The sequence below is a fragment of the Psammomys obesus genome, unplaced genomic scaffold (genome assembly GCF_907164565.1).
Source record: "Psammomys obesus unplaced genomic scaffold, mPsaObe1.curated_primary_1811, whole genome shotgun sequence".
Classification (NCBI taxonomy): domain Eukaryota; kingdom Metazoa; phylum Chordata; class Mammalia; order Rodentia; family Muridae; genus Psammomys; species Psammomys obesus.
This window is the reverse complement of record NW_026596057.1, coordinates 815840-839552: the sequence shown is the minus strand read 5'-3', so window position 1 is coordinate 839552 and position 23713 is coordinate 815840. Positions and strand designations below refer to the sequence as shown.

Here is a 23713-nt window from a genome sequence, read left to right as displayed (position 1 = left end):
TGTGTGTGTGTGTGTGTGTGTGTGTGTGTGTGTGTGTGTGTGTGTGTTCAATTCAATAAAACACATTTGCAGAATGCCATTTTTAACAAGCTTATGCTACAAAGTCTCCTGGGAACCAACTTTGCTCTTCCAGTCTGTAACTCTCCCTGGATCCCAGCATCTGTAAACATTTCACCATGGGCTCAAACACCTAATGCTCAGATTCTTTAGGAAAGCATGCTCCCCGCTTCCTGCATGCACCGAGATTCTGAGTTAGTATCACCCAGATAGAAACCTGCCACCAGGAAAGCAGTGCACCCACACACCAGAGCTTCAATCATCCTCCCTCCAGAACCCCAGAAGGCAGAACACTAAACTATGACGCCAGTTAGTATGGAGAGAAGCACAGCCCCATCACCATGCACTGCAGGCAGGCTGGTATATTTACTTGTGATTGACATCAGCTGTGATGGTCTCTGACTTTCCATTTGTAGCACTGCTATTCAGGAATAAATAAACATTAATGGGAATGGCAACAAATAACAACAATGAAGTGGAGCTGCAAAATATACTTAATCAAATGGTATGTCCTTATGATAAATCATAAAGGTGGTACTATATAAGCAGTAAAAACAAAAAAAAAAATAAATTAAAAAAAAAAAACAAACAAACTCAATAGTCACAGATGGGCATGAGAATAATATGACATGTCGAAGAGCAAGCAAGCTTGTTGATAAGGCAGAGCGTGCTGTAAGTGGCCTGGACTCAGAGACAAGCCAGCACTGTTCCTTTCAGTAGAACTCGTCAATGGGGCAGTGCACTACACTGCCCGGTGGCCCAATGTTTGAGGCTTTCTAGCCCTTGGGTGCGTGCAGCCAGAATTTTACCTCTTAAGAACAAAACTTAAGCCAAGTGGTGGTGGCGCACACCTTTAATCCCAGCACTCTGGAGGCAGAGGCAGGCGGATATCTATGAGTTTGAGGCCAGCCCAGTCTACAAAATGAGTCCAGGACAGCCAAGGCTACACAGAGAAACCCTGTCTCAAAAAAAAACCTAAATAAATAGTGTTAAAAAAAAAAAGCTTTAGAAAGGGACATTCTAGGTGCGAGCAAGTTTTATTGTAAGAGAAAGGTTTAGTTAAAAGTGCTTTATCTGAAATCTGAATAGCTCCCAGTGCCTTTTTTTCTTATCCTCAAAACATTCCTGAGGTCCGAGAATCAGTTAATGTACCTGGCACTCACTTCCTTCATGGCACCTTCTCTAGGGCCATGGTAAGAGCATGTTGCAGACAGCCTTCTGTGTTTAAGGACCTTGCCTGGAGTACAGTGCATTCTTAATGGCTTTAATGAGATTAAACACCAAAATAACATCACCTGATCATTATTTAATAGAAATTATTTTGTTAGTACGATGAGGATATTTCAAAGCAAAAAACAAACAAACAAAAGACAACTGAGAGCTCTTCAAGAGCTGTCTCTTAAAGAGAAGTAAACGGGCATTCTCTTCATAATGGGCAAAGCTATGGTCACTTTACAGTAGTAACAACTCACAAAGTGATACTTTAAAAACAATCAATCAAGATCTAGGGATACACCAGACAGAAGAGGAAGAAGTTCAAAGTGGTACATACATACAAAAGCAAGACAGTAACTTACCGGGGGATGGCTGGGAGGCGAGAGCCATTTTCATCTATGAAGTGTCCCCCAGCATTGAGGACCCAGCAATGATGCAGGGACATCAAAGCATGCCTCGCAGTGGTCGGATTGTCCTTCCCATTCTGACTGTCTGCATTCTTGAGTGGGGAGAACTCGTCTTCCCGTAATACTTCATACACCACAAACTTCCTAGAATGGAGCCACAGATACTTCATTCATAGGAAATAAAACTATCCACACAGCAGACCTAAGACTTTGGGATTCAGTGACAAGGTTTCTTCAGGCAATTCCAAGTAATCACAAATAATGCTTATCATTAACCCAAAGAGAAACAGAACTTTCTTCTCCATTGCAAAATGTAAACTCCTTGCCACAACACTCATTTTACATGAAAAAGAAAAGAATGTACAAAGATCACATTAATATGTTTTGAGGAGGGCAGATAAAAGGGGCATTAATAAAGCATGTGGGAATCAGACAGACTCACACTCATAATCCAAACAGTCAAGGCAGAAACATCAGGAATTCAAGCATATCCTAGCTACAGAGCCTGGCCTACAGGAGACCCTGTCTGAAAGCAACAAACAGAATAAAGGAAAGAGAAAGAAAGGAAAGAAGGAAAGGGAGAAGGAAAGGAAAGAAAGGCACACAGTTGTGCAAGAATAGTGTCATACAACTAACTTGTTCTCTGAGTTTTTCACATTGGCCAAATTCTGAAACATGTATCTCAACATGCAGTGTGACCTTTACACAGTCTGAAGAGTTCAACACGCACTTATAGGTCAGTTACACTAAACAAAACTGGTCAACTATTTATATGAATCTCTTCAGTCTCTCAGTAAAAAATAAACGACTTTATCAACTTTGAAAAAGACCTAGATAGTGACAGTTTTGTTTTGTTTTTAATTGTCCTTTTAGGCAAATCAGCCCACACCCCTGGAGTGGTAGCTTTAGACTAGAGAATGATAATGAATTTAGACTCTCCTGATCAAGATGTCTGGCTGAAACAGACACCACTAAGTGATTCCTGTGCACAGCTTATTGGCTAACAGTAAAAAACAGCATTTCAAGGCATACATTTGATCTTACTGGTGCTATTCAAAGCATACTTTGCAAACTGGAAGATGTCAAAGACAAATTTCTCCATCTTTATTCCATTTGGCTTGTCTGGCTTAATTAAGTGCCCCTGGGAATCCACATATGGAATCTTCTTTTGCGCCACATGGTGCTGCAACTGAGGTTCGTAGACACTAAGAAATAAAGGAGGAAAAAGATATAGTCACTTTCCAATTTAAAAAAGGAAAAAAAAAAATACCTGAATACTCAGGCACAAGTGTATCAACAAGCAACAGTGAGGTTTTCAGAGATAAAAGCATTTATTAGGTTTCAGTTCATGTGTAAATATCATATAGCTGATTCCTCCTAGAAAATTTAAATAATGACTTCTACATTAAAAAAAAAAAAATCTAGATGTGGCAGCTCATACCCCAGTCCTAGCACTTAGAAGCAGAAGGATCACACACTAGGGAAAGACTCCTGCCCAGATCCAGCATCTGACCCAGCTCATGAAGAACAGTCACAAATGTGAGTTTTCCCTCTGAGAACATTGATCCTCAAGAGAGGAAACGAGTTCTGCAGAATGGTAGTTGGGGTTTTAAATAGTTCCCCAAAAGGTTCAGTTTCTAATTAACAACAAAATAAAATCTGGGTCCCTCTTCTGTTCATACTTGACAACATCTTTCAGGAACGGTACAGTGAAGAAGTGATTGGCAATGTTCCCTGCGTTGAACAGCAGCCGTCCATCCGAGCTTCGCTTTTGGGCCGTCGCCAGAGAAATCTCACTGTACTCTACCACCTGGTACACCCCATCCACCCGGCAAACCACTCCAACTGGTTCCGTGGGGTTCGTTTTCTCCACTACCTGCCCATCAAAAAAGACAACAATAAAGGAAGAAATTTAATTACAGGCTCTTTTGGAAACATGCCATATGAAAGACCACTTTTACATTTTACTTATGTTGTCTTTAAGTTCAAAAGAGGGCTTTAGTATTTTTGTATACTTTTATTAGCTTAGAGTTTGATGGGGTTTTTTGAGGGGGGAGGAGTAGTACTTTATCTTGTCTTCTTATTTTTTTAAACCATATATATATTTGGGGTTTTTGGTTTTTTTGAGACAGGATTTCTCTCTGTAGCCTTGACTATCCTCAACTCACTCTGTAGACCAGGCTAGTCTCAAACTCACAGAGATCTGCCTCCCTGAGTATTGGGATTATAGGCATGCTCTACCGTACCTGGTCTTGTGTTTTTTTTTTTTTTTTTTTAAGATTTTAAGAGGTTTTCTTGTATTGGGTTCTTATCTATCTATCTATCTATCTATCTATCTATCTATCTATCTATTTATTTATTTTTGAGAAAGAACTTAAATTTGAGTGAGGGAGAGGATCTGGAAGGACTTGGGTGAGAGGGTAATAATATGTAAGTAATGTTTTAAATACAAAAAATATTTTAAAAGAATATGTCAAATGAGGGCTAGAGAGATGGCTCAGTGGTTAAGAGCACTGTCTGCCCTTCCAAAGGACCTGGGTTCAATTCCCAGCACCCACATGGCAGCTCACAACTGTCTATAATGCCAGTTCCAAAAGATCTGACACCTTCACACTAATGTACAAAAAAAAAAAATCAAATAAATTATTTTAAAAAAAGAATATGTCAAATATATTTTAATACCTTAATTGCCTTATTAAAAGAAAAAGGCTAGCCAAGTGGCATATATCTGAAATCCCAACACTTAGAAAACAGAAGTGAACTTAAGTCAAATCCCAAAAAACAAAGCTAGGGGGAAAGAAATATTTGTTAACTAACATTTGTAAAATGTTTAAACATGTCAATCTAGTCTTAGCTTAGTTCCACATGAGTTATCTATTCACTGAATGATTATAATCTTAAATGCCAGGGCTAAGACTAAGCAGTGAGTCTGCAGAAGGAAACTCAGCTGCAGCCACAGTAATGGGGAAATTGACACTCATGTCTCTGTGACAACATGCACTCACTAGTCGGCACACCGGTGTCCAGCTTCTGAGCTGCCGGCACACACGGGACAATTCTCCAGATGGGCTTGTATAAAGGAAGTGAGAGAGGAAGTGCTGGGAAACATGAATTCTAGCCCCGCCCCTGCAGACACAATTAGTGACCTTTAATCTGGGACTTAGAAAGTATCTGAATGAAGAGTGCCAATATCTGGGATCAAATGGACTCGGATCAAATCATCACTGGTCTCTCAGCCTTTACATTGACTCTGAAGCTTGGAGCAGTAAAGATTAAGTTTCTGTTTCGAAAATAAGAGTGACACCAAGTGGAACAAAGACAGAAATGCACTGTTTTGCTTTGGTGTTTTTTGAGCTTCCTAGCTAATTACAATTCAATATGCTATTTCCATTTCAATTCAGTAGCTATTAAAACAGATGGCACCTGGTGGTGGTGGTACACACATTTAATCCCAGCACTCAGGAGGCAGAGGCAGAGGAGCAGATCTCTGTGAGTTCGAGCCCAGCCTGGTCTACAGAGTGAGTCCAGGACAGCCAAGGCTATACAGAGAAAACCTGTCTCGAACCCCGCCCCCTACCAAAGAAAAAGAAATAACAACAACAAAAATATCGATGGCATGAAACATCGAGTATTAGATTAGGCAGATGCCTTAAGCAAATGAATTAAATCAATTATTCTCTTCAGAGTCAAAGAGTCTTGCGTGGGATATAGTGGCCCACGCCTATAATTCCAGCCCCTTCTTAGTAAGCTGAGGCAGGAGAACTGTCATGAGTTCCAAGTCAGCCAGCCTAAACCAACAGCAACATCTTGTCTCAAGAAAGAAAGTCTTATTAGACCTAACACTTTAATCTCACTTTGCTAAATTTAGGGCTTCAGCTTCTGAATATGACTCATTAGACTAATGTAGTGAGAAAAAATTTTAATTAAATTTTTATTTTTTATATTAATTATAGTTTATTCACTTTGTATCCTAGCTGTAGCCCCCTCCTTCATTCCCTCCCAATCCCACCCTCCCTCCCTCATCTCCTCCCATGTCCCTCTCCAAGTCCACTGATAAGGGAGGTCCTCCTCCCTTTTCATCTGACCCTACCTTATCAGGTCTCATCAGGACTGGCTGCATTGTCCTCCTCTGTGGCCTGGCAAGGCTGCTCCCCCCTCGGGGAGGGGGGAGTGTCAAAGAGCCAGCCACTGAGTTCATGTCAGAGACAGTCCCTGTTTCCTTTACTAGGGAAACCCACTTGAACACTGAGCTGCCATGGGCTACATCTAAGCAGGGGCTCTAGGTTATATCCATGAATGGTCTTTGGTTAGAGTATCAATCTCAGAAAAGACCCTTGTGTCCAGATATTTTGGTTCTGTTGCTCTCCTTGTGGAGCTCCTGTCCTCTCCAGATCTTACTATCTCCCCCTTCTTTCATAAGATTCCCTGCATTCTGTCCAAAGTTTGGTTATGAGTCTCAGCATCTGCTTTGATACATTGCTGGGTAGAGTCTTTCAGAGGCCCTCTGTGGTAGGCTCCTGTCCTGTTTCCTATTTTCTCCTTCTTCTAATGTTCATCCCATTTGTCTTTCTGAGTGAGGATTGAACATCTTACCCTGGGTCCTCCTTCTTGCTTAGCTTCTTTAGGTGTACAGATTTTAGCATGTTTATCCTTTATTATAGGTCTAGTATCCACTTATAAGTGAGTATATACCATGTGTGTCTTTCTGCTTCTGGGATACCTCATTCAGGATGATCTTTTCTAGATCCCACCATTTGCCTACAAATTTCATGATTTCCTTGTTTTTAATTACTGAGTAGTATTCCATTGTATAAATGTACCACAATTTCTGTATCCATTCCTCCGTTGAGGGACATCTGGGTTGTTTCTAGGTTCTGGCTATTATGAATAAAGCTGCTACGAACATGGTTGAACAAATGTCCTTGTTGTGTACTTGCTAAGATCAAGTGGAGAAAATTTTTTATAATAAAAAAATCTCTAACCAAAATTATGATGTGTTTCTTGAGCTCTCATATTTAATAGACATTTCTAGTTCATATATGGTCCACTTTGTTTTGTCAGAGCACACATGGTTTCGACTTTTACATCAAAGTCATAAAAACATTCTACATCTTAACACCTTTCTGGTTTCACATTTATATTTAAATATGTGCCCATTTTGCAGTGATCGTGACATGAGCTTTGAAGGAGAGATATGTTTTACGTAGCTAGTTTCCTCATTCATTCTTATTACAATTTGAAATGCTCTATTTTTTCAGTTTATTGTTTCATTTTATATGATGAAGTATAATTCAATAAACATATACATATGTAATAGAATGACCAAATTTGGGTCATTAGCATTTCTACTTCTTTATTATTACTTTATGGTCACCCCAGTTAGAATGAATAAAATAAAGTGCCAGTGAGGGTATGTAGAAAAGGCAACTTTTCTCAATAAGAATTATTTTATCTTATGATTATGGATGTTTTGCCTTCATGTATGTATGCACTGCCCATAGAGGCCAAAAGAGGGCATGGGATCCCCAGGAAGAGTCACAGACAGTTATGAACAGCTATGTGGGCACTGAGAACTGAAGCAAAGTCCTCTGGAAGAACAGCAAGTGCTCATAACCCCAAGCTATCTCTCGGGGCTCTAGAAAAGGAAACACTTATGCACTATTGGTAGGAATATAAATTCTACACAGAAACTATATAAAGCAATATGAAATTCCTTATAAAAACCAAAAATGTATTTATCATTGACCCAGCTAACCCATGACTGAATACAGATCCAAAAGAACTAAAGTCAGCATATCAGGGATATTCCTGTGTCCCTGTGTGATGGCTGCATTGCTCACAACAGCTAAGATATAGGATTAACCTAGATGATACCCGTCAGTGGGTGAATAAAGCATATATATGTATATATATATGCACGTGAGCACATACACACACACATACACACACACACACACACACACACACACACACACACACACACACCGTTCTATTAGTAAACCATATACAAGAATAAAAAGATTCCTATTATTTGAACGAAAACAGATGGCTCTGTTGGACATTATATTAAGTGAACCTGTGTTATTTTTTTTTTACCATCTTCCCAGTTTATTATAAATCTTGCAATGATTTCACCAGATGTCGCCTCATTAGTCGCCATGGGATCTAACACGATTGTATTATGTTTTATTTGTTGAGAGCAGAAGCTTTTAAAACCTTCAGAAAATCAGTGTTTATATCAATATTTTTAAATTTTCTGAAATGTTGTTAAGGTCTCTTCTGACTATTTCATTCTTAGCCTCATCTATCCCAACACATACACAAATCCAACTATTTAAGACTGTTACTAGTCGGGCCTGTTTAATCCCAGTACTTGGCAGGAAGAGGCAGGCCAGTTCCAGGACAGCCAGGGTTACGCACAGAGAAACCCTGTCTCCAAAACAAAATAAAAAGCGTGTTACTCTATACAGCATTATCTCCTTACATCCTAAAATCAGTGTGTTTAGTCATTCCAGCAGTAATTCATTACCTCCAGGTGTCCTGTTTCATAATCTCCACACCTGTATCTTATTCACAAAGTCATGAGATGCCTTGCTGAAGGCCTTACTGCAGTCCACACCTGCTATGTCTATCATCCATCCTCTCCTCCACCTGCTCCAGCAGGAGAACCAACAGGCTTAATAAGCATGACCTGATATTAATGTCCATCACAGGTATAGCATATCCATCATTCCCTGGCTCAAGTATTTACAAATCATCGTCACATTTTTTAAAGTCTTACTTGTGATAAGCCTGCATTACTTCTAGAACCAAGTGTTGTCAAGTGGAAGAAAAAAAAATGGAATAGTGCAGATACTCTAGAGGGATGAATGATTCTAAATTACTCACCTTAAAAACAAAACAAAAACAAAAACAAAAAAACAACTTACAGAGAAAGGTCATTGAAAGCCTCAACACAGCCAAGAAGGCGTTACCTTTGCCCCACAGTCTGCTCCCTTCTGGATGCAGAACCCGATGAACCGCGGGTCCGCCACTCTCACCAGTATGTTGTCCACGCAATAGACATGAATACTACAGACGCCTCTCTGCTCCATGTCCTCCACAATTTTTTGGGCTGCAAGAGCCCTGTAGAGACCACCATTCCCATCTAGAAAATAAAACAACCCACTAGTAGCATACCATGACCCACTGTGAAGGCATCTAGAACACAGTTTAACATATATAGACTCAGATGGCTTTCATAATAAAAAAACAAACAAACAAACAAACAAACAAAAAAAAAAACTGAAGAAATACCGAAAGTTCAGGTGTCAAAAATATATAGCACATAGCTTTAATTTCCCCTAAGCATAATGGTGCACAGAATAACATCATTAATATAAATCCCAGAAACCTCAAAACAATAATTTAGCCTATAATATAGAGTATAATATAACAGCTATCAAGCAATGATTATTTCATACCATTTTAAGTTTCATTAATATTTATGATTCATATAAGCCCTGTCTTTATAGTCCAAACAGACTTATCTCAAAATAAAAATATTTAAGCATTTTATACTAGTTTACTTGTTATGAAGCCAGACTCATATAAAAACCTATTGAGATTTAAAGTGAACATAAAAGCTTTTCATTTATTTTCATTGCCGTTTTAATACATTTCTTCCAACAATTTTACCATTAATTAAACAATAATGAAAAATTATACAACTTCCCAAAACAGAGCTAAGAATAATAGTAAACTCTTCTATAAAAACAAGAAAGGAAGGAAGGAAAGAAGGAAGGAAGGAAGGAAGAAAGGAAGGAAGGAAGGAAGGAAGGAAGGAAGGAAGGAAGGAAGGAAGGAAGGAAGGAAATAGAGAGGGGGAGAGAGGGAGAAAGGAAGAAAGGATGAAATGTAGTAAAGGGAATTCAGCTCAGCTGGTAGCGTACATGGCTAGCATACATGAAGCCCTGGGTTTAATCTCCAGCACCTTCTAAACAGAGTGTGGTGGAACATACCTGTAAGCCCAGCACTTAGGAAGTAGAGGAGGAGGATCAGGAGTTCAAGGTCCCTTCAGCTACATAATGAGTTGCAGACCAGCCTGGTTACATGAGCCCTTGCCTCCAAACAAACAACCAAAGGTACTATAACATTCTTTTACAAACAGGAATCCAGATGACTTGCAGGCCCACACATGGCGCAGTTTATTCTTGTCAGTCCTTCCTCCAAGTACATACTCACACGGATACAGGCTTCACAGTTGAGCTCGCTCTCCTGGACAGTGCGCGTGCTCACACAAGCACTACACTGTCCAGTTCCAATACATGCCACCAGCAAACTGCAACGTGCATATACTAACTACAAACATACAACTCAGCATCCTCACTCACAACGAATACAGTTCTGCATTGGACTTTCTTAATGTATGAAGAGTTCTCTTTGCCAGTTCATGTCTCCAAGCAACTGCCTCTATACGATTAAGAACTTTAAAGCCACTTGTAAACTATCATTTAGCCTCTCACATTCTGTTGTTTTGTTGTTCTTTAGAGCTGGCATGTGAACCCAGAGGCTTGAGCATACCAGGCAAGCAATCCGGCACTGACTTACACCATCAGCCAAGCCCCCTATGTACTGGATAGTGGTGTTTTCCAGCTTTTCACTAAGTAAATAGTGTGCCGAGGGCATTGTATGTTTAAAATAGTAAGGGAAGAGAATGAACATCCAGATAGCTCTCTCTAAGGCAGACATCCACAAGAAGTGTAAATGGATCCATCCATTTCACCAACGAACATTTTCAACTTTTTAAATCACTGTCAATTTGAAGAAAAGCATTTGAAGGAAAAAAAAAAAAAAAAAAAAAAAGCCCTGATATTTTTAACATCCAAGTCACCACATTAAAAAAAAAAAAAAAAGAAAGAAAAAAAATCAAAAGTTAATGATTTTCTCGATTACTATCAAATAAGTCACCATCAAATGAGGATGATTACAAACCTGGAGCCATAGAGACTTTGTTTTTCTCTTCCAAGATAATTTTCCCATCAAAACTCATAGCGGGCAGCATTCCCTGCTGAAAGAAGACCACGTTCTCCTTTTTTAAGCCAAAGTATTTGTGCCTTGTGAAGAACTCCTTCGTTGATTCCATTGTTCTACCACTGGTCATTATATACCTGACAAAAGGAAGTCCATTCTCTAAGCAACGATATTGGAAGAATTAGAGCAAAGAAAGTGCACTCTATTTCCCAAGCTACAGAGCCTCTGTGAGAGCAATTACTTATTTGACTCACTTCATCTTTTCTCTGGCTCAGACACACTAATTGGCAGTTCTATTTCTTCCAGCAATTTTATCAATCCTTATGCACAAAATCAGCCTCTAACAATATCAAACCTATTTCCAGAAGCAGAGAACCTCTATCTAGAGGCATAAATAAGCACTTAGAACTCTATGAAAGTACATGCTAAAATTAAACCTTTTATTCTAAATAGAGGAAAAAAGGATAATAGCAATGCAGGCTAATATTCTCTTGTCATTCTTATTAAAATTTGAAATAGACTCCAGACTCTCTGCTCACCATCCAGTTACAAGCACAGAAGTAAAATTATACATTCTGTTTGTGGCAACATTTTCTGTTGCCACAAAACTTTAATTCAGGATCTTGAGAGATGGCTCAGCTGTTAAGACCACTGTCTGCTCTTCCAGAGTAGAGGGTTGGATTCCCAGCATCCACATGGTAACTCACAACTGTCTCTACTCCAGTCCTAGGAGTCCAGCAGCTCTCCTGGTCTCCCTGGGCATCAAGTACACATAAGCGTGCTCAGACATAAAACACTTACACACAAAAAAAAGTAAAACGAACCTTTTATTTTTAAAAAATTGAATTCACTATAGAATGGCAAAGGAGGAAAAAAAAATCCGATCTAAAACTACAATTAAAAGCTACATAAAAGCTGGGATTTTTGTTTTGGTTAGTGATTAATACTTACCACTTAGAAACAGTAACTCAACTAATAATCATTAAACGAATGAGCTGATGAAAAACAGGGCTGGAGAGGTGGCTCACAGGTACAAGCACTTGTGTTTACAGAGCATTCAGGTTTGGTTCCCACTTGGTAGTGAAAAACCTGTAAAAAATCCTCCATTTCTAGAGGATCTGAGGTCCTCTTCTGGCCTCTGCAGGTACTTCAGGCATGCGGTGCAGACATACAAGCAGGCAAAACATCCATCCCATACATCAAACAAGAAAAAGACTTAAACTGATGAAGAAAATTGCATGATTTCCTACCACAGTAAGTATGTCTACCACTAAACAGATCATTCTAGGCATTTTGATATTTGTAATGGGTGGAGCCACAATTCTTTGTTTTATACAAATAAAAAAGGTGGGACACCTGGCAGCGACTCTGGAAACAATAAAGCAACACCTTCAGATTTCAGGAGAAAACTGGTTTCCAGTCAGAAAGCCTACTCCAGACAAGCTGTCAGTCAGGAGAGGTCTCTGAACTGGGGGTTTACTGGGTATTGAAAGGTATTCCTACAGTGCTCAGCTAGGGTTGTAAAGGTTAAAGTGAGAATATATGCCCAGGAAAGGCACTGAGGTCAGAGAGATAGCTATAACGTATATCACTTTCAACATACACAGAATTACACTTCCACAAAAGATCACTGGGAACAGGAAGTTTGTCTTTTTGTCAGTAAATTTATATACATTTGACTATTATAGAGCAGACACTTCAACATGAGACCTGACTTACCATGGGATGATGCATTTGTTGCCATACTGCTTTTCAGCTAACTGCTGCAGCTTCAGAATACGTTCTGCTTGAATCTGAAAAAGTGTCTTGTGGGATGGCAAGCCAACATCATACATGCCCTTGGGATATGCGACTCCAAGTCTTGTCCCCTGCCCACCAGCTAGAAGAAGAACTGCCACTTTGTTCTGAGAAATGTGGGCAAGTCCTGGAAAAGAAAATACTTGTATCACAAAACCTCCATAATTCAACACACAGAATTAGGCTTAGGCAACCCACTCAAACACCCAAAAACTAGTGGGAGACTTCAATGAACATTTTAAATGTTTTTCTAGGGCTGGAACATCGACTCAGCTGTTAACAGCTGCTCTTTCAGAGGAACCAAGTTCAGTTACCAACATAGCTTACAACTGCCCTGTAATACCAACTCCAACTCCAAAGGGGTTCCAATGCTTCTGGCCCCCGTAAGCACTTGCAAACACACACACACACACACACACACACACACACACACACACACCCATGCACTCAGGCATGCACATGGTCACATAAAAATAATTTAAAATAGATCTTTTTTTACTTCAAAAGAATTACTCTTTAACAACCACTATTATAATGAGTTATAATATAATCCATATATATTGTGATTTGAAAGGTTTTCCTTGGACTGCAGAGAAGATGACTCCGTGGTAGAGAACTTGCTCTGTATGCAGGGGGCCTGAATTCAAATCCCTGACATGCACATTAAAGGCCGGGCAAGACTGCATGCCTGTAGCCCCAGCTCTGGAGAAAGGAGACAGGTGGACGCCAAGAGCTCACTGGACAACCAGCCTAGCCGAAAAGCTGAGCGTCAGAAATAGACGCTGGAGCATCCAGGAGATACCTGGATGTCCTGACCTCCTTGTGTGTATGCATGGATTCACATGCTTACGTGCATACACCACACACACATAAAATATACACGCACAAAGAGTTTCTTTATATTCTTTATGCTCTTGAATCTAGCTTATGACAAGGCAGAGAAAAAGGAAAAAGCAGTCTTTGGAGAGTCGAGCCCAGGACAATCAAAATCAAATGCAGTTCATGTAGTTGTTCAGAATCCGATGGTGGGTACAGTGCTGACGGGATCAGCGACTTCCGCTTTACGGCCACAGCAATCTTCACCGCCTGCATGTAGCACTGAAATTACGACTGGTCTTATAATGACAAATGACATAGCACTGCAAGTTAAGTAGGCAAATAAAATTCGGGCCTTTTTCTAGGTATAAAGCAAAAGGACATGATCTATGTGGCAACAGTCTGTATTTCATATAGGCAGCACTGAAAAAAGCTAACTAACCATAAAGGTACTTGCCACGTAGCAGTAGAAAAGTATGAACTTTGTGTATCCGAAAGCAGGCTGGGCAAGGTGCTGCACACTTGTAATCCCAGCACATGGAGGCAGAAGCTTAGTCTTCACAACAAAACTTGATTTCAAAAGTTTATAAGATATATACATGTATGTATGTATGAATATATACAGATGCTCACGTGTGTATGTGTTCTCAAGATTCTTTAGAAATATGAAATGTCTGAAAAATCATATCCCTTTATTCTCCTTTTCACTTCTTCATAACAGGACCCAAGAGTTAAAACTTTCTTACAGGAAGGATTTTAACAAAGAAAAATAATAATAATAATAATAATAAGCCAGAGTGAGACAGTTCCAGGTCTAGAGAACATCTCTGTTTGAAGATCCGGGAACTGTGAGCCCAGAAGGATCTGAGCACTCTTCCTTGATAACATTACAAGAAACAGACTGGTTTACAGTGGCCTGTGAAAAGTCAACTACTTCCTGGATAACTTCCTGGTTAGACTAGTTCCTCCCCTGTGCTTTAACTTGAACAGGTGCCTAAAACAAGGAAGGGCTCACTGGTGCTTCTGAAACAGAGCAAAACAGAACTTGTTTAAGTGGTGGACACACAGGACAAGTCATGTGGCATCAATAGGTGATTCAACTGGGAGAAATAAAGGAAAGCTATCCAAGAAAGCCAGTCAGAAGAAATACCGAAGCACAAAATGTTTGCATTGCCTTGTCTTTTGGAGACAAAGGTCTCACGTTGCTCATGCTAGCCTCAAACTCTCCCTGCAGCCAACCATGGACTTGATACTCCGGCCTCCACATCCATGCATTTGGAACTGTAGGCATGTACCACCATGCCCACCTTAAGTCTTTGAATTTTAATCACATGTTACAACTGAAACTGTTTCCAAAATGTTAAGGACAAAAAGTAGACTAATCAAGAACATCTCTATCTGAACTCATTTTATAAACTAACGCATTGCTGTGAATTTCACTGGGCATTAAACCAAAAAAGCCTTGTGATCAGTGTGGGTTAGGGAGATATATTTGGCATTGTATACGTAGTTAAAATCATATATTCAACTATGGTGATAAAAACAACACCATATTTGGGGCTTGCCTTATAATAAAGCAACAAAGAAGAAAGAAAACAAAAGGAAGGATACACAAGCAAAAAAGTTACTTTTAGTCAAATAAGCATATATATGTAGGTGTTCACTATACCATATTTGTCTCAAAATATTTGTTCATAATATACTTGAAATATTTCATAATAAATCATATAAAGTTCTACACAACAATAGCCTATAAAACATTACTAGTAGCTATATTTCTTTGGATTATGAGATGGCAGAAATCTGTTATTTAATAGCAGACATTCTGAAATTACTACACAATACTTTTTCCACCACCGTGAAGAAAACAAAATTGTCCTTGAAGCAGTTATAGATCCCTCACAGCACATAAAATACAATGCTATAATCTTCCCCACGCCCATCTCTTCCCTCCAATTGGTAACTGCAGACACGCTCTATTGCTCTGAATGCACAAACACACAGCAAATCTGGCCACGTGAAGATAGAAAGTCACTTACAATATCCCCTCCACCCTACTGTTACACCACAAATAACTACTGTTTTCTGATACTGAGCCAAAAGGAAGTTGGTCCATACTTGGTTCTAAACTGTGGCTTACACAGTAAATGAAATGCCATGAATGCAGATTAGCTCTACAGAGTCCATTAGAAGTTAAAGAAGACTCCACTAGAAACAAAGGAGTCCTGCTTGTTGCTTACAGCCATTACACAAGTGTTAAGGCTAAGACTCCACCCTCCTCAAGCCCTAAGGAGAAACACGGAAGCTGGGATGTGGAGGGAAGAAGCCATGTGACTATTGGTTTGAAGGAGTACTTTTTGAATCCCAGAGCAGGATGGCAGGATTAGTGATTCCAAAGTCTCCAGAACTCTTCATTCACAAGGGTTCATGTGAAGGTTGTTCTCTCAATTCTTAGCAGCCCTGCCCAGTTCTCAGTAAGAAGCTAGGCTAGCCTCTCTCAGTTAGAGGCTAGGTTAGTCATAGTCAGCTATGTATTAGCATATCAGATCTGAAAGGCATCCTCTAAAGGAACAACCAATCTTTCCCAAGCTGCTCTTTAACTTTTGAATATTTTTAATAAAGACTCATAAAATGATTAATTACACAAAGCAGAAGGAAGTAGAACTACCGTGATGGGTGTGAAAGGTTAGAGATCTGCCAAGTTATAATATGCTTCCTCTTCCCTGTGAACCAGCTTTCCTACAAGTGAACACCTGGGGGTTCTTTGGAACACAATTTAAAAATCAACAAATCTGTCTGCCTAGATGGAGACAGAGCTATAGACAATATCAATGACACCAGTTATCTTCCTTTTTTTTTTTTTTCCCATGGAGAAGTAGATGTCAAAAAGTGAAAGACAAAAATAGCCACTAATAGAAAATGATAGCTCTGACATTATTCACATGCATACAACTAGATAATATATGAAAATAAAAATGGATCTGATACAGTTATAGAAATTTCTGATATTTTGATATTACTTTCTGTAATAAAGTAGATTAGTCTTATTTGTTCATTCAGTTAAGAAAATGAGGCAGAGTTAACAAGAAGGGTGTGTCTTTACTGTCAACCTCACTAGATCTAGAATCACCTAGGGGAAAAGTGAGGCATGTTTCTGGGTACATCTGGAAGGGTCTTTCCAGAGAAGGTTAAATAAAGGAAAAGAAGGCCCACTGTGCATGAGGATGACACCATCCTATGGGGAGGGGGAGGCCCAACAGAATAAAGGGGGGAAGAGAAGGGGCCAGAGAAACACTGGCATTCTTTGTTCTTTACTTCCAGGTCCACCACGATGTGAACGGCTCTGCTCCAGCAGGCCCTCCTGGTCAGGATGCAGGGAACTCTCTGAAACTCTGGCCCAAAATTTGCATTGCTTCCTTAAATTGATCTGTCTGGCATTTCATCAGAGATACGCAAAGGCCGAGGGTACAATATTTAGCAAACTTTTTATTTACAGAGGAGTATTAGATTACAAAAACAAAACTTTTCAACTCTACCAAAAAGCTACAGTTGAGCTATTGTGCCATTCTCAGAACTATAAATTAGTACTAGACATGAGAATAAATTATAGTATATGTTTTGAACACAAAATCTTTGTGTAAATTCAACACACAATACTGACCCATGTAGGGCTGCAAGTTTTCCTTCTAAATGATGTCTGGCATACACAGACAATCAGGACACAGGCTGCTGTTCAAAAGTTTATGATATAATGATGCAGACAAACGCAAACAGCTATTATTCAAGGTGGAATCAAATGCAAGCATCAACAACTAATTCCAGCTCTAGAGAGTGAAGAAAGCATTAAAAATTGCCAATAGGGTGAATCTTAAAGAATAAGCATAAGGAGGCTGGAGTGATGGCTCAGTGGGTTAGAGCACTGACTTGCTCGTAGAGGTCCTGAGTTCAATTCCCAGTACCTATATAGTAACTCACAACTGCCTGCAGCTTCAGTCTCAGGGGATCTGACCTCTCTGCACTGCACACATGTGATGTACAGGCACACATGAAGGGAAAACACTCACATATATAAAATTTAAAACAGAAAATTTTTAAAGAAGAATAAGTGTAAGAATCAGGCCTGTAACAACTCTGGATACCAAGGAAACTGAGAGAGAAGGGCTGAGAATTCAAAGTCTTCCTGGCCTACACGGTGAGCTCAAACCATCAGGCACCGGAGACCTAGAGATGGGGCTCCACGGAGGCGTGCTTTCCTAGCACACAGAAGGCCCTGGGTTCGAGCTCTAGTACCTCAAAAACGAAACAAAGAAGTTGGTCCACAGCAGCAGAACCTCAGCCAGCACAGCTCCATGACCTTCAAGGTGACCCTCTAAGCAAAGGAAAGGCACAGGCCAGACCAAGCTAAAGAGAAACATAAACACAGGAGGAAATGCATAACAGAATACCTAGGCAGGGTGAATTGTTTGCCTCGATAAAACATGTACAGCAGTAGGAACGGAACGGAATACAGAAGAAAACAAAATTGGAAATATAGGGCCAGTTTAAGACAGGTTTCAGACGAAAGCAGCTTAAATTGGAACATTTAACTTGTTTCGTAAAATTTCAGGGAAAATAAACCTAGCAAAAGTATAGAGTTTAAAGACAAAGAAGAGACTGAGGCCAAATAAAGACCAGCATGAAAAGAACTTTGAAACCAGGCATCAATAATTCCAGCAGAACATAGGTCAGCAATGGCAGGCACTGCAGCTACCTTGGCAAGACCACTTGTCATTTGCTAGTGGGTCACCGCGTTTCTGGTTATGATGCGCCCAGTGTTAGCTACATGGTCCAGCCCCTTGAATAATTTCAGCATCTCTCCTCATACACCGTGTAAGACATGAGCATGTGCTCGGTACCTTCACTCTCCCAGGCCTGGAGCTGGTCTTGGTCTCTGGTAGCACTGCCCAGAACTTCTCGAGGCACGGGCTCCATTCGTGCATCCACCTTTTCTTGGGGAGAGGAATGATCAAATCCTCCAATGGTCTTCTGGAAAAATGCGTTCAGCTCGTCAAAGTTCATGGCCTGGAGCTCCGTATACAGTTCTGCCTGCTGGGCTTCTTCCAGCTCATTCCAGAACTGCAGCAGGTGTTCCTGCCCGGCTCTGGACAACCTGAGTTTGAGCTCGTTAACATTCATGGCGCTCTGGCCGTGAAGCTTTGTGAAAACAGAGTTGTGAGGTCTGTGAACCAAAAGGAGAAAAGGAATTAAAAACAGGCACAAGTCCAACTCCAAACCTGAGGAGAATTTTCCTTACTGAAAAGTCATATATAGCAGAATGACATTTTGGTCAACAAGACCACTTATTTGACAGTGGTCCCATGAGATTATATCACCTTATCCTAGCTACCTTAGAATATAAATGTATGATGTTTGCATAGTGATGAAATAGCCTAATGACACATTTCTCAGTACATCAATAAGCTATGTATAACATTTTTTAAAAACTCAGTGGAGATTCTAGCATTGGCCAGTGCAGTGACACATGAGCCCAGGCAATCTCATTCACTCCACTGTCACTCTTCACATCTGTTGCTGATGTACTATTCAACACTAAGCTACCTCTTCCTATTTCTACTGTTCTCCTTTTATGATGAAAATAACTACTGTTGTGTTCAGAGTACAGCAATTTTTGGGAGTACAGGACCACCTATAACCATGAAAAGTGTATTTCAATAGCAACTTTCACAGGAAAACAGGGAAATCACATCCATTATCTACTCACTAAAAACATGGACCCTGGGTGGAAAAAGTGATGCTCATATAACAATGAGGGAGAAGACCACATTAGTCACACACATGAGCACTCTATGATCACCAAGCAAAACCTTACACTGACAGTGCTAAAAGATAAGGGTGTGAAGAACTATTTACCCGTAAAAGGTAAGAGAGTAAAGAAATATTTACCCTGTCACCTACCTAGTACTGACAGATGCAAGATCTGAGATAAGTACTGGCTGGGAAAAGTTCACAATCTAGCTGTACCTTCAGGGTCAAACAGACTGCTTAGATAAGAACAGGAAACAAGGTGACCTTGACAGCCCAGGAGAAGAAGATAGGAAGCAGTCAGAAAGTGAAGGCTTACGCTCAGTGACAGGATATGGTGTAGGGCAGGGCTAGCCCATGAAAGCCAGGCAATGGATGGTAGAGCAAATAGGAAGCCAACAGTAGAAGGCTACACGGGACACTGTTATCATGTGCCTTACAAAGATAAGAGAAAGAAGCAGTGGTACAGAATACACTGTAAAGAGACAGCTAGAAGAAGGAAAGAAAGCTAAAACACAACTGTGGGTGTGAAAAACCAAGAGGACCCAATTAGAATGGCTATCATCAAACAAACAAATACGGGTGAGATGGCGCAGCAGGTAAAGGCACTTGCCTCCAAGTCTGAGGAGCTGAGATCTATCCCCAGGACCCACATGATGAAAAGAGAGAAATGAATTCCATAAGATGTTCTCTAGCGTCCACACACACACAAACTTAAAAATCTTAAAAAAACTTTTTAAAAACTTTTTAAAAATGACAACAAATGCTAAGTAAACATGCATGGGGGTGGGGTGAGAAGAGGAATCCTTTTATAATCCTAATAGAAACATAAACTAGTGTGTCCATTGTAGAAATCAGGATGGAGGTTGCTCGAAAACTAAAAGTAGAACTACATAGGAATAGCCTGGAGCAGTGGCATACACCTGTAATCCCAACACTCGGGGAGGCAGAGGCAGGCAGATCTCTGTGAGTTCGAGGCCAGCCTGGTGTACAAAGTGAGTCCAGGACAGCCAAGGTTACACAGAGAAACCATGTCTTGGTGGGGAAAAACTACCATAGGATCTAGCTATAACCACTTCTGGGAATCTAAGATGGCACAAAGGGATACCTACTTGCAAACCCATAGTTCTTGCTGAGTGCTGTTCATAACAGCCAAGATATAGAACCATCCTAGACACCCATCAATGTATGAACTAACAAAGAAGATATATCTATAGCAATGGGATTTCATTCAGTCATAGAGAATGAAATGTCATTTTCCAGAAAATGGATAGAACTGGAGACCATTAGTGAAGAAAGTCAAAAGCAGACAAATATTGCATTTTTTTCATTCATATTCAGACTCTAGATTTGAAACACACACACACATACACACATGTACATGTGCCACGAAAGTAAAAGAGGAGCTGGGCAGAGAAGGTTCCTAAAGAGAGTAGAATGAGAAATGAACAGACCAAATATCTATTTCTCTGTATGCAGAATCTAGACTCAGCTATAAACACCGATTTATACATATGTACGTCATGAAAGCAGAAGGGAGACTATTTGGGAAAAGGGGACTAAGAAGGCAGTAGGAAAACAAATATGAACTCTGTATAATATTACATGTCTAAAAATGACATGATGACATCCATTACTTTGTATGCTAACTAAAAAAGAAAAAATCAAGGGTATAAAGCAGACTAGCTGTAGGGGTGTGAGAATGAAGGGGATACATTTGAGGCTCACTATTCAGAAACATCATTGCATTCCAACTGCTTAGATACAGGGGTTAAAAAGAAGGAGTACCAAACAAGCAACCGCTTCTCTCAGGATGGTGAAAAGTGGTCCAGAGCACTCAACAATCCATCTGCATCAGAGAGCTGCCCCAGGCCTCAGGTCCCTTACCTATAAAATGAGATGACCAACAATTTCTGCAATTTCATCACAACCATTCAGCATCAAACACCGTTTACAAGCTGTGGAGAGAGCCTACACCTTGTGTCCATCAAGACAATGGTCGTAACAGTACTATGGCTTTTGCAGTCAAAGGAAGTACACACAGGCTCTCCCACTGCACCACCAGACACACAAAGTCAAAAGAAGCTCCCTTCTTGCTACTGCTTCCCGTAGCAAGGCAACAGACACCCAGGAGACCCAGGCCGCCTGAACTTTCTGTATCCATAAGTGGTCTTACAACATGAAAACAGATCTTGCTGCAACCCCAGAGCCACCTCTTGTACTAGGCATACCTAGAGGCACTCAAGAAGCCTGTCACAAAACTGTCAGGCTTGGGAACAGATGGACATGCCCAATTTTATTGTCTACACCAAAGCATGAAACACTGGTGTCTATAAAATGAGAATAAAATTTTCATCCAAGGCTGAGGCCTAACTTAAATAATCTTCACGACAATGAGAAAATGAGGCTCTGAGAAGTTATATAATTTGCCTCAAGCTATATTACTAGCACCTAGAAAGATGGAAATTTAAACTCAGTTGTGTGTGACTCCAGGCCTGTCCTCTTTCTCTCTCCTCACAAAAGTAGAGGGAACACAGAGAACCCAATGAGAGGTCTCCCTCTCATTGGCAGTAAAATTTGGTAACAACCATCACTGAGCTTTAGAATCAGACCAGCTAGGTTCCTACCTCAACTCTACCACGGTCCATGTCTGTGATTTTGATCTAGATATTGAACCTTTCAATGCTCTAATTTTCCATGTCTACATAATGGAGCAAAGACAGTTCTTAGCCAGGTGGAGCAGTGAATGCCACAATCTTAGCATTTGTGAAGATGAGGCATGATAGAGAATCTGAGGATCCTTTAGGCTAGAGTAAGACTATGTCTACACCACAGAGCATGACCCTGTCTTAAAGGCATAGAAACAAATATAAAAAGGAGCACTGACCTCTAAAAATAAAGGTATTCATGACTTACTATGATGAAAAGCACTTTTCAAAGTGCCTAGGACATCGAGAAGCCTCTATAAAATACTGTTAAAGATGTGAATCTGAACCCCACAGCACTAAATCACCTTTCAAACATGGCAGAGCTATTACGTAAGTTGGACAAAGCTAAAAAGTTTTATCAAAGATACAAGAAAAGAAAATCTACTCAATGGGAGCAATAAGAAAAAATGTCTCCCAGAGTAATATATTCAGAGAAGATCAGGACATGGGTGGCAGGAGAAATGCTGCTACAGTTCGATATAAAAGGACAGATTCTGAGAATCAAATCCTTATCACCTGAACATCACAGAACACAGTGAGCAAACATGGAGGGGTAATCACCAGCATGGCTTCCTGATGGAACCAAGACCCATAGGAAACACAAGATGAATAGGCTGTTGCTGGTAGAACACACACGTTTTTACGGTCAACTCTCACAGGTCTACTTGCAGTACTCACCAAGTATGTACCAACGAGCCCTGCTACATTACAAGGGCAATGACTTCATTAGGAAAAACTTCATTTCCAGCATACTCTATGGGCCCTACATGGTTTGCTCTGTTGTGACACGAAACCACAGTCAGTTGTGATTGATCCTTAATCATCCTCCTTACTATGCGAACAGGTTACCCATAAAAACTGCCTTTTCGTGAGCACATGTGATAACAGAGAATTTAAGAAGGAAAATTAACTTTCGTGTGTAACCACGAAATTTAAGTCATTCACCAAATAGTTAAATGTGCACTTAATGCCCATCAGACATCGATCTGAGTGCCAGGGAAGTAAAATGAAGAAACAAATGCATACTCACTGAATATAGGAGACACATGTGTAAAAAGACAGGAGAAAAGGCTATGGAGAAACATAAATGGGCAAAAAGACAGGGACAGTAGTGGTAATTAGGTAAAAAGTAAACACCCTTGGTAGAGGGGCACACCTTTAATTCCAGCACTTGGGAGGCAGAGGCAGATAGATCTCTGAGTTCAATGCCAGGCTACACAGAGAAACCCTGTCCCAAAAATACAAAAGTTTTACGAGTTATATCAGTTATTTTTTTAAGCATTTAATAAGATAGTTGGCACATGTACAAAATCCTCAGTTTGTTTTTAACTAATTAAATAAAGAATATGACAGTAGGAAAAGTAGATTTGTAGTATTTTCTAAGGAATGCTTCCCAGTGTCTCATGTTTGGCCCTGTTTTGACTTGAGGGAACACGTTGTAGTCAGAACATCAGTGGGACATATGTAACCAAAGAAGTGGTCCTAGTTCTTGGTCCCGCCCCCAGTCATCCTCCCTGTACAAGTAATTTGACCCTGTAAAAGTAATTTCACTTCCCAATGTATGTATTTCCTCATGAAGATAAGAAAACCCAGCCCTTTTCATATTTACTCAAGATTCAAAAACAAAGAGGCTCTTCTACCAAAAGTACATGCAAACATACTATGACAAATGTTCAGTAGAACTGTTCCTTTAAAAGTCCTTCATAGCTGCGCTGACTGTTCTCTCTGCCAGCCTGGTCAGAGTGAGTTCTAGGACAGTGAGAGAGAGAGGAGAAAGAGAAAGAGAGAGAGAGAGAAGAGAGAGAGAGAATGAGAGAAAGAGAGAAAGAAAGAGAGAAAGAAAGAGAGAAAGAAAGAAAGAAAGAAAGAAAGAAAGAAAGAAAGAAAGAAAGAAAGAAA

General features: G+C 40.1%; 1 protein-coding gene across 3 annotated transcripts in view; it reads right to left on the bottom strand.

Annotated features, from left to right (window-relative positions):
- The window catches only part of Uap1 (UDP-N-acetylglucosamine pyrophosphorylase 1), a 32053-nt gene that overhangs the window by 6617 nt on the left and 1723 nt on the right, over positions 1 to 23713 (bottom strand). The window contains exons 2-9 of one of the 3 annotated variants that reach the window (XM_055624555.1): positions 18200 to 18522; positions 12411 to 12615; positions 10653 to 10828; positions 8654 to 8826; positions 3362 to 3555; positions 2744 to 2884; positions 1635 to 1823; positions 428 to 475 (exon numbers count right to left, since the gene is read on the bottom strand). In XM_055624555.1, the coding sequence (XP_055480530.1) occupies positions 428 to 475; positions 1635 to 1823; positions 2744 to 2884; positions 3362 to 3555; positions 8654 to 8826; positions 10653 to 10828; positions 12411 to 12615; positions 18200 to 18522 (1449 nt within the window). Of the gene's footprint in view, positions 1 to 427; positions 479 to 1634; positions 1824 to 2743; positions 2885 to 3361; positions 3556 to 8653; positions 8827 to 10652; positions 10829 to 12410; positions 12616 to 18199; positions 18523 to 23713 lie in introns of all 3 variants that reach the window. The other 2 variants (XM_055624554.1, XM_055624556.1) reach the window with 2 other exon arrangements.